Consider the following 15,556-nt stretch of genomic DNA (forward strand, 5'->3'; position numbering starts at 1 on the left):
TGCAGGCGGAGCAGCTTACTTTTAGCTGGAGCCTGTGGGCCGGCCTTCACAATGAACTAAAGTTAAAGTCCAACGGCTCTCTGCACGGAAACCGAGGGAGTGGTGTGAAACCACAGATATACCAAACAAGCAAGTGGTCTAAAAGTACAGACATACCAAACATTAATGGACGCCTTTTTCCATGTGCAAACATGGACAACCAATCATTTCGATAATCAGTCACCACTGCACGAGGCACCGACCAGGGATGTAGCGCAGACTGCAGTTTCCAAGTCAGTCAACAACATTATTTTACTTGCATCAGTCCGCGCCCAAATCATTGAAAAATCCCATCAATATAAAAGTGTGAACTTCAGCGAAGGATCCATATCTTGAACTGGCTCTCGACAACCAGGCCTTGTGCCTTAAAGTGAGAGGGAGTGAGTTTCAGTTTGTCTGTAATTGATTGATTCGATTCGATTCGCTAATGCAGAAAGCTTTCTTTATAGTTGGTTTGATATATCGTGATAGTTAGTTCTTGGATAATTTATTTAACAAGGGTTGTTGTTGATAAATTCGGAGTGCTTTTTGAAGCTGAATGCAGAATCCATCTGTTCCATAAACTATCTTTAGTCCGTTAAAATTTCTTCTTCTTCTGTAATAAATACTGCATTCTGAGCTTTTGATTTGTGGGTTGTTCTTTAGATTAAGCAGCTTGCAGAAATGGAGGTGGACTACTCCACTGTAAATCAAGTTGTAACTAAAAGGCTATGGAATATAGTGAAAATGGCCTTTCTCCTGTTGAGAAAAGGCAGTGTTTTGAAGAGAAAAATGATGGTGGACATTCATCTGATGATGAAAAGAGGAAAAGTACTGTTGGGTAATTTACTGTTAAATCATTCTCTTCACTCACTTGGCAGGAGCCCCATGTCTGGTTTTGGGCTCAATGATTATGAGTTTTCCTGCAGTAATAGCCCTGCTCCTTTCTCCTTTCACAAGCATCACAGCTATTTTTCTTCTATTGCTCGTTTTTCTTGCATTCAACCCCGTGCACTTGACGAAGAACTAGACGGGAAGTCCAACGCTGTTGTTATTTCTCAGTCTGAATATTTTACTAAGAGTAATGTGGATCTATCAAGCTTACCTGTTGTACTGAATGGGTCCAGGCCTCTCTCTCCCTTCTGTCGAAGCAAAGAAGAATTATTTGCAGATCAAGCTGATCCCCAAGTTGACAGACAAGCAGAAGAGTTCATCTCCAAATTCTACGAGCAGATTAGGCTTCAAAGACAGGTTTCTCTTTTGCGGTATGATGAAATGCTTGCCAGGGGTGCCACTTGATATATATATATATATATATATATATATATATATTAATATTATCAGGCCATGCCCTTCCATTTAACTGGCCGAGGTTTAATTTAGGATCAGGTAGCCCAAATATATGTCATTTTTAAAATGTATTTGGCCATGTTCGACTAAGCCGGGAGTAACCAGAGAGGTTCAATAGATTGTTGCAGAGAGAGTTTCAATGAGTTGTTGCAGAGAGTAGAAGTAGAAGCAATTTCTTCTATATTCAGTCAGTCAAGTGAGTATTATGTTTATTCTTTTCAGCGTGAACGTACTGTAAACCACCCCTTTGTCAATATGATATATATAATATATATATCTTGTGTGTTACATAGAAAGATGGATGGATATTAGTTTTGGGGAAAGTTTAGATCACTTTTCCATTCAAGTTTCAGATTTCTTTATGGCTTTGTTTAATTGTTCCAACCACTCTAAGTTGGAATGTTGGAATCTGGTTATGTGACCTTTTTTGGAATTTGATTATGTAATTGTGAGCAAAATTGTGATATTTGGTTAACATGGAACTCTTACCCATACTTGAAATATGGATTTGTCAAAACAAAGAGCTATTTTACCTTCTCCTTGGAGTAAGCTTTTGGTTAACATGGAGCCTCTTACCTATAATTGAAATATGGATTTATCAAAACAAACAGCTATTTTACCTTCTCCTTGGAGTAAGCTTTTACAAAGTTGGAGAAGTTTTGCTTTGCAATGAGCCAGATCTGTAAGTTCATTTTACTTTCTCCCGGAAGGAAGCTTATACCGGAAGGGTAAAATGGCTAAATAATTTTTTTTTGTCAAATTGTAATTTTGTTTGTTTACTGAAACTCTCTCAAACATTTAGATTATAGAAAATTCACAACTCTACTTCAAAATCTCTTAAACATTTAGATTATAGAAAATTCACAACTGGACTTCAATAAATCCATAAAATCTCTCCAATATTTAGATTATAGAAAATTCACAACTCGATTTACGATTACAATGAATCCATACTTGATTCTGGGCAAATTCAACCAAAAATATACCCCAAAAACACATAACAGCCAGATTACGGCTATACCAAGTCTCAGTATATTTGCATTGCAATGGGCAAGATATTTCAGATCATTGTGCTATGAACATAATGGTTCAACGCAGGCAAGAAACATCAGTAGACGAACGAGCAACAATGAGCAGGGACGTCCCGATTGAGTGTGATCCTGGCCATAACATGTCGCTGCGATTCAGCGTGATGTCGGCCAGACGACATGTTGCAGTGACATATGTAATCAATGTTAGGCAGCTCTTATTTTAGACTTTATAGCAATATTAATGTAGTTTGACAGATATAACACTATACAACACGTCGTGCGGTGAGAGAGAAAAAAAAATAGCGGCGTGTTGTATAGTGTTATATCGGCCCATGTCAGACCGCATTAATATTGCTATAATGTCTGAAATAGGAGTCACCATCAATGTTATGGGCTAACAGTGGGCTTTTTCCCGATTTTCACTATTATGGATTGTATATCCTTTGAAGTTAATGTTACCTATTTTCCTGCACAGCACAAATGCTTGTGATTGATTCCACTAAATTGCATTTTGTTGTATATCCTTTGAAGTTATTGTTACCTACTTTCCTGCACAGCACAAATGCTTGTGATTGAACATGTGAGAGAGAAGTGCTTGTTACCTATTTCCCTGCACAGCACAAATGCTTGTGATTGAACATGTGAGAGAGAAGTGATTGGAAGAGAGTATGATCTTGTTAGTATCAAGACCGTCTTGATGCCAAAAAGTGTGCATGACATAGTTTGTGGGTTATTGTATTTTAGTGGATTTGCACTTTTGACATAGTTCCATGGGTTTTTGTTATTTAGTGGATTTTAGTGTGCTAGCTAGTGTGCGTGACATGGTTTGTGGATTATTGTATTTTCGTGGATTTGCACTTTTGACCTACTTTCATGGGTTTTTGTTATAGTATTGAATGCTTTTCCCAAAAGCTTTCCCACTTTATAATTTTCATTATATATATTTTTTCTTTCCATGTTATATATATATAGGAAATCAAATCTTTAATACATAAATATTTTTTTTATCTATATCAGTGTGAAATATGATAAATTTTTTATAATGTTCAAAATAAAATCATGAAATTTTATTTTATCGAGTTTGTAATTGTTTTAAAAAAATAAAATAAAAATAAATCAGATAAATATTTAAGTTGATAGAGATAAAAAAAAAAATTAGATAAATATTTAAGTTGAGAATCCACTTGTAGGGTGGTTAGTGTTTTAGTATTTTTATTAGAACTTTTTTGGCCACTATAGATACCTTGTTATCTAATTTTTGGATTTGTCTATGAACCTTATTCATGCATAAGAGAATTTTTTATCTAGATTTATGAAGGGAATAAAATGAAATGTAGATTTATAGCACCAAAAGAGAAATACATTAAAGCTTGACTTCTATTAATTAATGGAATGTGTTGAAACTGAAAAAATGCAAAATGAAATAAAATCGCTCGAATTGTAATAGCTTGTCTCTCAGAAGCGATGTGACAACTATTCACATTTGCTACAACACATTATAATGAGGATGAAAGGCCCTTTTTACATAAAACAACAATGACGAAACTCTAAACATCCAAAAACCTAACTATAGGTGATGAAATGTCAAAAGGTTTGTGGGCCCAGATGGGGTTAGTTGTTAGGTCAACTTCCCAAGGCCATAACTTTGACATACAATTTATGTTTGGTGTGTTTTGTAGTGTGAAAAATCCTTGAATGCAATTAAATGGATATTTATCTTGTAATTGTTAGCAGTTTATTTGTCTTTTGTAATTTACTTATGGAAAATAACAATAAATTCACAATTGCAATCTTCACAATAGAAAGCTGCAAAAATATGCGCTGGAGAAATTTACCTCATTTCCCCAACCGCAAATCACTATGGAAATGTTAAGTTTCCTCTGCAAAAAATGACACAACCTTCTTCTGCAAACTCTCACTCCTCTGTCTACGACTTGCACCAGATCCTGCACCCAACACTAGATCTTGTAACTTGCACCGACAATTGAGAAATGCTTCCAAAATTCGTTCCGACGAATATACTACCTCCCTTTGTCTTGTGAAGTTATTCGTAGTTCCTCCAGAAAATAGATCTTACAACTAGAAATGAATTTACTGCTTTAGTTTTGCAAATTGGGTAACCTTCCTATTCGATAAATTGATCTTCCTTTAACGCTGAGAATACTGGAGAAATGAAACCCTTGTGTGCTTTTATCTTGCTTTCCTTGCGTAGATATGTTATTGCAAACTCTATGCTACAAATCTCTACATTAGATTTGCTCTACAAAATATCTGATCTGCTCACCAAAAGCCCTTTCCAACAACCACACTTCTTGTTGCTACTATTATGAGACAAAACGAACTTTTCCTTCGTCCTGGACTAGAAATCAATATGTTAACTCTCCTGTGATTCACACTGCATGGCTAGCCTACGCATATTTAAAATTTGTGCTTTAGATCTCCCTCTGAACTACACAAATCTTGGTTCCTTTTCTTTTAGAGCCTCTGATTTGAATTTTGTCACTCTGATACCATGTAAAAATTCCATGAATGTAACAGTTGGATATTCTCCTAACTAAATGCAGTCTAATTGTGTTTTTTTCATTTCTAATGAAAAATAACAAATAATTCATTGATGCATTCTTCATAATAAAAATATGTTGCAGAAATTAAAACAAAATATTGAACTGAGAAATAGATGCACACACACATAAAATGACATCGTTATTTTCGGATAATTGTCCCTCAAAAAACTCCAAAGGGAAAACCAATGCAATAGATGAGGTTTTTATTATTATGTCTTCAACAAAATATAAGAGTACAACTACTTGCCAATCTAGCCAAGATCTAGCAAAATAATCTAGAAGACACCCTTGTCTCCCTCTACAAATGATCTACCCTTCTCTAGGCAACTCACTCTTCCCTAGCAGTTCATGCTTCCTGATTGGGTATACGCACTGCTGCCTCTAGAAAAATCATTTTTCCCTGGAAACACCTCCAGAAAAGTCTTCCTTCCTTCCTCTACCTCTAGAAACAATTCTCCCTGCCTCTTAGGAATATATTTGGGCACCAAAAACTGAATCGATGCTCCTTCTAGAAACTCACACTAGGAATCTAGATAACTCACATTATATAATACAAACTCCTCTACAAATAACTTGGCCTTCCTTTTCCTACCACTCCGATACTGAAAAATCATTGGGAACCTCTTCTTCGTATCTCTGCTCTTAATCTCTTTTGAAACCCTCATATGATGCTTTCCCTAGCTTAAACTGGACCTTCGATGAATTCATGCAGCTGGGTAGTTGAACTGCTCAACTCTGATCTTCTCGGATGCCTCTTCTCCAAGCCCTTGACTTACTCTTATATCCTTCTCCCTTTGGGTATAAGTACTTCTTAACTTTCATTTATGACTTCTCCAAATGCAATTGGGTTTACTTCTTAAGACTCAAAGGTAAAGTTCTTGACTTTTTCTTAGCCTACAAGGCTCTTGTAGAAAAATGATCTAGACATCAACTACAAATGTCAAGAAAAAATTATGGAGGTGAATATGTTAACAAAAAATTAATAACTCACTTCATTGCACAAGGAATTCAAATGCAACATAATGTTCCATATATACCATAACAAAATGTTGTTGCTAAAAGAAAAAACTCATACATTAAAAAAATTGGCTAATAGTATGATTTAATATGAGGGATTAAGTCTTCATTATTTGGTAAAATCAATCAATTGTGCAAATTACATAGTAAATTGCATTCCAAAAAAGACTTTAAAAAATATAATACTCGAAGAAACATGGACTAAAATTAAGCCAAATGTAACCCATTTTTTGGTATTTGGTAATGGAACATGGGATCACATTCCTTATGAGTAAAGGAAATATTTATAACCTAAAAGTTAGAAGTGTATTTTTGTTGGATATTATGAAGATGTAAAAGGCTATTTAATTATTCAAACACATTCCAATGAAAAAAAATAAGTATAAGAGATGTTAAATTTGATGAAAATATTTGTCATGTGAGCCTAATTTGGTAGTTGTGCCCTCTTCAACCTGCAAACTATCTATGATGTTTGTTCTACCTTATTTTCATATTTTGATTTCTTCTTCAAAGATGACAACGAGGATAAAAATATATCAAGCCAGGTTTGAGTAACTCCACAAATTTGTATTTTGCATTAAGAGAAATCATGAATATATACAAGGAGAGGGAGACTGTTGGAATTTGTATTCCAATGTCTCTTCATCTTCTTTATTTTCCTATTTACATTATTTACAAGAATTTCCTAATTCAAAATATTACATATCAACATCCCCCTTCCCCCCCTCCCCCTCCTCACCTTAATCTGAAGGGATGTCGGTGAGTACAAGCATCATTTTGAATATTTTAAACTTTTCTCTTTCAAGTGCTTTGGTGAAGATGTCCACAATCTACTCATTTCTAGAACAATGGCATAGGTGAATAGTCTCGGCCTCAACGTGATGTCAAATAAGATGATACTTTGCATTGATATGCTTGGTTTGATCATGGAACTTTGGGTTCTTGGCCAACTTTTTTGCAGAAAGTATTGTCAATCAAAAGAGGAGTAGAATGCACTTGTTTCTCCTACAAATTTTCCAGAATTTTCTCAAGCCACACAATTTCCATTGTTGCTTCTGTTTCTGCTACATATTCCGCCTCTGTGTGGAATCTAATGGAACTGATTGTTTGTGTAACCTCCAAGAGACAACTCTTGATCCAAACTCATAACATAACATGAAGTAGATACTCCATTTTATTTATCACTATCAAAATATAAATTAGAGTATCTAATCAAGATGAAGTCATCCACCTGTGCATACTTGCGTCCAAAGTCTTGAGTTCCTTCAAGTACCTTAAGTCTTTTTCCAGTAGAACAATGACCCTCACAAGGATTTTTCATAAACTTGGAGAGGATTCCAACAGAAAATGAAATGTTTATTATGGTAGCAGTCAGGTTGTTGAGACTTCCTACAAGCTATATGTACTTTGTTGCATCCTAAAATTCATTTCCTTCAGTTGATGTAAGCTTTAAATTTAGTTCCATTGGAGTAGTCAAAGGATTGCACTTGTCCATGCAAAATTTGTTCAACATATTTCCAATGAACTTCTTTTGAGAGAGCAATAAAAACTTCAGATGTTGGGTTAATTCAATATCAAGATAGTAGTGAACATATCCCAAATCTGTCATTTCAAAACTTTTCTCAATTCTTTGTTTATGGATGCAATATAATTTTCATTGTTCCCTGTCATCAGTATATCATCTACATACACCACAAGATATACAATTGTTTTGCCAAATTTCTTGACATACAAAGTTGCATCATCAAGATCATAATGTTTGAAATTTAGTTTCAGAAGATGCTTAGTCAATTTCTTGTACTAGGATTGTGGTGCCTGTTTGAGGCCATACAAGGTTTTGAAAAGTTGTGGATGGTCCAAAATGTCCTCATCTACATTGGGGAAAACCACCGGGTCGGGGTCCCAATTGAGACCCTTTTCCGTTTGGAATAATGGCTCTGACTGGGATTATGGGACCATTTTCCCTTAAATAAATTATATAAAGTGGGATGTGTTATCAACCCCAAGAAACTCACCTAGGTTGCATATCGGTGATGCTCGCGAACATTGCAAATTCAACCAAATATAGTTGGATAAATGGTGGATGAATGGAACAAATGCTGCATATTCAAGCCAGATAACCACTTCTACTATGATTGACCCCAGACATGGGTGAACACCCCCAGACTACAAGGCTTTTAACCACCTATTACTCACAGTTTGAGGATAAGGTGACAATGGAGAAGACTGACCACACCAGCAGATGCACAGGACCCTGTGATGGCCGGCTGCAACCAGTTAAGAGGTCTGTAAATCTAGTTTCTAATGCACAGACAGGATGGCAGCTCTCTATGCATTAAACAACAGAAACCTGCACACATGTTCTATGATACATGCTAAATCCTAACACAGAGGTGGGATGATAGCCCCTCTGATGCTAAACATTCACAGAAATAGAACAAATGCAAACAGGCACAGCCTGGAACAAGAAAGAGAAGTGGAAAGTGAGAAATAAACAGCAAAAGAAGCTTGTATTAGCTAGAAATGAAGACCAGACGCTGCAGGTTACAAAGTAGTTACCTATTCACTATCGAGTCCGCCTTTGGCTTGAAATTCACGTTAAAACAGGCCCCTCCCTTGTTTTTTAATATTTGACAAATACCTGCAAAACTGACGCAAACCATGAAAAATGGCTTTGGCGGATTTGAATCATATATATATTTTGTTCTTGAACCCTTTCAGATCCGAAAACCCATCGCAATCGGCACTTGACCAAGGCCTCCTTTGCATTTATTTATATTTCCTAATACATAGAAAATGCGCCCAAAACCATTGGAAATGGCTCAAGTGCAGATTTGAAATTTCATAAAAAATGAACCATAAATTATTAGGTTCGGCCCATCGCATCGCAACATAACTCATTTAAAAGCCCTGCCCCTTTGAGAGAGCCGATAGCGATGTCACTGCGGACCCGAAAATCCATCAAAAGGAATTTACACCGTCGTCGGGTCCGGCCCATCGGGTCGGAAGCATATCATATGTAAGGCCTTGTCCCTTTGGCAACCCCGATAGCGAAATGCCGACGTGATCTCGACCGTTGATCCAGATACGCGATTGACGGTCCACACAAAATTGCTGATCACCATCTCCATTGCCTCCTTTTAAAAGTTCCGATACGATACACTGATGCGATATCGGCGATCGCTCATCGGCAAGGTCTCCTTTTCGCTGCCACTGCCTCCCTCGACTTGCGATATGCCAACGCGATCTGGACCGCTGATCGGCCAGATCCAACGGCTGAGATTTATGCGGATCCTTAAGCCTGTAATTTGATTTTTGTATGGTTTTTGGGGTATTTTCGCCTCTTGATAGTGTATTTCTTCCCTCCAAAGGGCTTTCCTCTTGCAACTTTTTCGATCGGTGGAAAGCTTTAAGAGGATTTTGAAGGCTTTTGGGGCACTTTGTATCCATTTTTGGGCATCCTTCTGTGCGCAAACAACCCAATCAGGACTACATTTGATCCTCAAATATTGGATTATGTAGCAGAGCTAACACTGGCTCCTTCTGGGGATGAGATCCGCCCTGTGAGGTCTCAAGAACCTGCAGAATAATGCCTTCATACAAAAACAACTATAAAAAAAAACACTTGCCTAGTGTCCATTGGGCATGGAGTCAACTAAGCATACAACATAAAACTGTAAAAGAACTTAATTACAAACATAAAAGCCTGAAAACTTAAACTTCGAAATTTTCCCATTTGCAGGGCAACCAAACTGTTTCTCCTGCTCTCAGCCTGGTTCATCATAGATCAGCAGGATTGGATTGATTTGATCCTCTACCTCAAAGAGTTTAGGACATTTGAGCTTGACAGGTAGGTATGGATCAAATTTCACTCCCTTTCTATATGTTCTCGTCCTTGGATGCTCTTCACAGGAGCCTTTGTACACCTGCTGGATAATCATGGCTGTTGTGTACTTGTTTGTGCCTTTTGTAGTCTGCACAACTAATATGAAAGATGCACCATTGTATTCTTATGCAGGGGACACAAAGACATTTTCTGCTCCTGAATATTTCTTTAAACAACCCTCATCCCAGGAGGAGTCCCATGACTGTGCATTTTCTTCCTTTGTCATCTGATAAGCTACCATTTCAATCTTTGTGGAGGCCTTCTGGGCAGGCATCGGAATATCAAGGCTGAGATTACCAGTTTCAGCCTTGAGCATAGAATTATATTCTGCCTTAGTGTTCAAGGGGCAGCAATGAGGGCTTTCTTGATGAGCAGACATAGGGACAAAATATGATGGGGAGTTTTCCTCTCCCTCTTTAATCACTGGGCCAAGGACAAAAGCAGGCTGGAAAATTTGCAGATCTGCATAGCCATTGTTATAGACATTTTTGTGCCTTACAGCATTGAGCATGAAATGTCCATAATCTAAGGGATCCAAAGTCCCTAAACATGTTGTTCCTACCCCTAGAGGAACAAGTCTAACAAACCACAACAATTCACAGAAGTTCTCCACCTGAAACTGCTCAAAAACAAGTCAATTCAGGATCATTTCAGTGGCTACACTAGCTGTTTGCGCTGAATGTCAAAGCCAACACTGGCTACCTGCGTTGAATGTCAACTGGAACAAAGGCTACCTGCGCTGAACGAGAGTGGACAAGTGGCAGGCTCATTTATCAAGGTGTCAAAACCCAGGAAGCTTCCAAAATGACACTTGCCTCAGGGAATTCGACTGGTGATGAGTAAGAGGTTCCAAATCTCCAAGTGGAAGCAAGAACCTCCAAGTGGACTCAAGAACTGACAGAGGGAGAGGACACTAGTCAGATCTCAAGCTGACTCATCCTCTCTCCAAACATCTATATATGGATCTCTCCTCCATGAGATCTGGGGGCTGGAATTTTGTTATTGCAAAGAATTGCTGTTGGTTTGAGACTGGAATCATTGGGTGCTTAATGCTTTGAAGGGGGAAAAGAGAGGAATTCCATTTGCTGGGAAGGAGATGCTGGATTGGAGCCCTCTGGGTTGTATCTCTTCCTGAACCTTGTTATTCATCAATAAAGCTATCTTGGTTTCTCCTATATGCTGATGTATTTTGATGTATGAATGTATTAGTGTATTTGGTTTATTTCTAATCCTAAACTAGCTATGAATGTGAATATCTGTCTTTGTGTAGTGTTCTTCTCTTATCGCAAGTAGCTGTTCTCTTGTGATCTTGCAGGAAGTTGAAGCTGGATAAGCAAGAAGGCAAGTAGCTGCGAACACCCAAAGAGAAGAGAGACCGGATCGAGGGACAAACGGAAGACACCGGTAAGTCTATTGATCTCTCTTCTTTCACATTTCATAAAGGAAGAAACCAGCATAGCTGTACTCGTTTGTTGCTAAGGCACTGTCACACCTTAGGTGGATAGGATCGTCCTGCATAGGCATTTTTCCCCACAACAAATTGGCGACTCCGCTGGGGAGATCTGTTTAGTCATTTTATTTGGGTTTCTATCATTGTTTGCATCATAGACTTGACAACAACAATCGAACTGCATCTTTCCCGGATGCAAAGTAGAAAGTTGCTGCTTTGATCCAATTGCTGGACTTGTCTATGATCTGAACAATGGATTCACAAATGATTTGATGATCCTTGTGATAGATCTTAGTAGCCTCTCAAAGCATCCCTTTGATTACACCTTGCTTTTTGCTTTTATTTGGCCTGAAACAGTGAATTAAATAGCAAACTGTGACCCAGAACCTGAGGGAAACGAGAGTTTCTCCTTCAGCGCAGACCCAGTGAAGGGATTCTGCATTTCAACGCAGGTCCCGTGAAGGCTACCTGCGCTGAATGTCAAAACCCCTGTGTTGAGGTTGCGTTGAACCAGTTTGTCTTTGTGCAGCTGGGGTTCTCTGCTCTGTTTTGCCTTGTTTTGATCTCTGTTTTTTGCAGCCTGTAACCAGCATAGGTACTAGTCTGAAAACTCCTTTTCTCTGCTTAGATTCCGCCTCCTTTTGTACAAAAAGACTGTGAGTGTTTTTATGTGTTTGTGGCATCATTTACAGTTTTCCTTTGCATGAGTGAAATAGTCATCCTGTAGCCCTGGATTCAGATCTGTTGATTGTGATCTTAAAAGAGAGTTCATTGGCTGTTTGCAGATTGATTATACATTTACTTTTGCTTATTGGTTTGAATTTGTCTCTTTTAAGTGTCGAAACAAGTCTTTATTTCGAAAATCGTTAAGTGTTGTAATCTCTTCTACCCTCTCTGATTTCGAAAAGGCAAACTTGTTTGTATTGATCATTTAAAAACAAATTCAAAGTTGTACAAAAAGCTTTCTTTGTAGGCATCAATACTAAGAAAGCGGAAAACAAACACCTGCAGTGTGCATTTGCATTTGATAGTTTACATGTCTGATTTAGGAAAAGTGCATTAGAGTGTGCTGATTGCTCTTTGAGAAAAGATGGTGTCTTTCTTTTCCCTTAGTAGCTAGGATTTTCAAAGTTGAAAAGATATAAAGCTTGCTTATCATCTTTAGACTGCATTTAGGAATTTGTATCATACATCTCGTGGTGAACCTTGAAAGGCAAACTTTAAAAAGATCAACCTAAAATAAACTGAATGAACTTAACAACGCTTTGCAACATAACGCACAACATAGAGGTCTAGGCTAGAGATGTGTTCCGGCGTCGTTAAGCCTGGTGACTGTCGATCTCGTGGATGGTGGGTGATTCCTCCTGAGGGACGATAGCGCCAGTACGGATTGTGCTCCCACGTACCGTCGCGTATATATTGGGAGACCCCTATAGGCATAAAACCTTTATCCTTAGGAAGCCGTGTCGGCCTCCCTACTGATCGCAATGCACTGAACACAGCATTCAGGAAGATCGACCGCCCGTACCCTAAAAAGTATTCTGCGGTTTTGCGAAAAGTTTGGCACACCCTCTGCCTAGAACTCCAGAGCAGTTCCTTTTGGCCTTTTTCAGACTCTATAATAGAAAAATTCCATCCGAGCATTTGTCACTTCGGGCTCGTTAAAACATCGAAGGAGACTAGAGTCATCTTTAGCTTTTTCTCGACTCTTTAAAACTGAAAAAGCAAGTTGTGTCTAAAGCGTCGTTAAAATTTATTTTAAACGAAACAATCACCCTTTATTCCTGCGTTGATCTTTAGGTTGAAAAAATGGAGCACACCAACCAAGGAATTCCCCTTGGTGGAAATCCTAGTCCCTTCTCCTCTTGGGGAGATGTTGGTGCGCCCCACATGGCCACATTGTCGCTTCCAGGACTGACAATTGGCCTGCCAGTTTGGCTCTTTTCAACCAATGTCGTTCAGAATACCACCATTCCTGAACAGTCGAGTCAACAGTTAGACCAGACCAGAGTTGCCCACCAGCCTTCTACTTCATCTTCCTCTCCTCCTTCCTCTTCGCTTGACGGAACTGGTAAAACAAAAAACCAAGTTCCTAAGGAGAAGAAGGAAAAGAAGAAGAAAGAGAAGAAGAAGAAGGAGCCAAAGGCGACTGGGGGCAAACAAGTGTCGTCTGACAAAAATCCACACACAACACTAACCAGGCCTAAATCGCCATGTGTCATATGCAAGGGAGACCACTTCCACAGAGATTGTCCCTGTATCCCTCGAATACTAAGGGACTGGTCTCCCCGTTTGCACAATTCGGTAGCATCAACCTCTGATAGCCATGTTGACTGCTCACCGTCAACTAGTGAAAGTGAAGTCACAGGACAGAGAGGGAAAGCTAGATTTCCCTGCAAACTGTGTGAAGGCGATCACGCCATCCACCGTTGTCCCTTCTTAGATGAGGCTAAAATAGTTCTCGAAGATCGCCCGATTTTACGAGCGCAACTTCCTCCTGGATATCAAAAACTCCTGCCAAGTCCTTCACTAGTTGAGAACCCGGCTGGCCCGCCCAGGTGGTCAGCCGAAGCACCTATCATTGAAGATGAACCGTCTGGATCCATGCCTGACGAAAGTCAAAAGGTTGATACGACAGTTGACCCGGTTTTTCCTTAAGAGGCTCTATCTTCGAATGATACCATCACAGAGGAGAATAAAGACGACACCGTCCGAATTCTCTTCATAAACACTGACTCTGATGAACAAGGGGGGAATGCCCCCATTCCTTTATCGCAGGAAGGAAGTTCATCAGAGCGAAATCCAGCCGTTTATTCAGTCCCACCACCAAGCAACCTGGTTGTGTCCTTTGACTGGAACCAACTAGGCAGACCCCGGTTGCCAGCAAGCATACCATTCAGAATTGTCGTTCAAACATACAGAATGATAATGGCTGGCACTATCATTGATGAGGGGGCATCTGTGAGTATCCTTTCCTCTATTGCTTGGAAAGCGCTTGGTTCGCCAGCGCTTTTTCTTGAAATGAGAAATCTATCAGGCTTTGATAAAGGAACCAGTCGACCTTTAGGGATCCTCCCCAATGTGCCTATAACATTGAAAGGGAAGACCGTTCAAATGAACGTGATGGTCGTTCAAGGACCCTTGGATTATAACCTACTCCTTGGACGAGACTATATATATTGCATGGGAGCTATAGTCTCCTCACTCTTTAGAGTCATGTGTTTTCCGCACGAAGGAAGAGTGGTCAAGCTCGTGGACCAACTTTCATTTCCCGGATCACGCATCGCAAATAGTCACATACCATCCCTAAATGGTCTATTCACGCAAGAAGTGTCTCAACCCACGGTCCGTCCTCCTGATGAGCGCGAGTAATCCGGGAGGATATGACTGGAACCCAGGGGGCATGCGTCCTGGTCTGCTTCGGCAGGGAAACTTTGGGTATAGAGTAGGTTTCCGCGGGAGAATATGACTAGTTTGTACCCCGTCCGTCTTGGAAGAGGGGTTGTTCTAGAATAAGATTCTTTTGTCAAAGTTATGTGAGTTGGCGGGCATCGTCGCTCACCTTTATATATTTCGGTAGACATTGCTGAGGAAGTGTTTTGTTTGAAAGATTAACGAGACAATCTTTGGGTAACCTGAAAGAGGTGAAGTCTCTCTCTTTAAAACAATTGTTTTGAAGGAAGAGAAGTAGAGGTAACCTTGAAATCGTACTTTATACCTGGGGGCATGCAAACCTTTTGGAGTGCAAGCAAAGAGCGGTTATTTATCTGTTTTTTAGGTTAGCCGTTTCCTAACTTGCATAAAGAAAGGATGCGGAGCAAAGCTTAGTGAGATGAAGCTCCATAAAAAATAGAATCTTGGTGAGACACTCTTATCATATGACTGGGTAATCGAGCAGTTTTAGCACAAAGTTCATGCTCGTTAAAAAATAAACGCAAGATCCGAGCAGTTTTAGCACATAGTTCATGCTCGTTAAAAAATAAACATAAGTTCGAGCAAATTTTTCCACCCGCGTTTAAGCTCGTTAAAAAATGAACTATCCCGGTAAATAACCACTGTGAATGTAATATCATCAGCCATTAAAGCCTTGGTCTTGTTTGCACCGTCACCTCCACTTTTCATTGGCCGATCGTTCACCTCCATATGATTGTTTACCCATTTTGAGGAACAGCTGCGAAGAGTGATTTCACCTAGCCATCCTTGTGACACTGCCGTGATTGGAAAATTCCAACCTGTACCT

At 39.1% G+C, this 15,556-nt stretch overlaps 1 protein-coding gene across 1 annotated transcript; it reads left to right on the top strand.

The window, feature by feature from the left end:
* Nucleotides 1-260: 260 nt before the first annotated feature.
* LOC149163292 (uncharacterized) lies at nucleotides 261-1,834 on the top strand. The gene is made up of 2 exons (XM_089430706.1): nucleotides 261-419; nucleotides 685-1,834. The coding sequence occupies exon 2, from the start codon at nucleotides 703-705 to the stop codon at nucleotides 1,315-1,317; it is 615 nt and encodes a 204-aa protein (XP_089286832.1). The 5' UTR covers nucleotides 261-419; nucleotides 685-702; the 3' UTR covers nucleotides 1,318-1,834.
* The last annotated feature ends 13,722 nt before the right edge of the window (nucleotides 1,835-15,556 follow it).

This window comes from Pinus tabuliformis, chromosome 5_1, assembly GCF_031772625.1.
Source record: "Pinus tabuliformis cultivar Carrire ecotype Pingquan chromosome 5_1, CPIR1, whole genome shotgun sequence".
NCBI lineage: Eukaryota > Viridiplantae > Streptophyta > Pinopsida > Pinales > Pinaceae > Pinus > Pinus tabuliformis.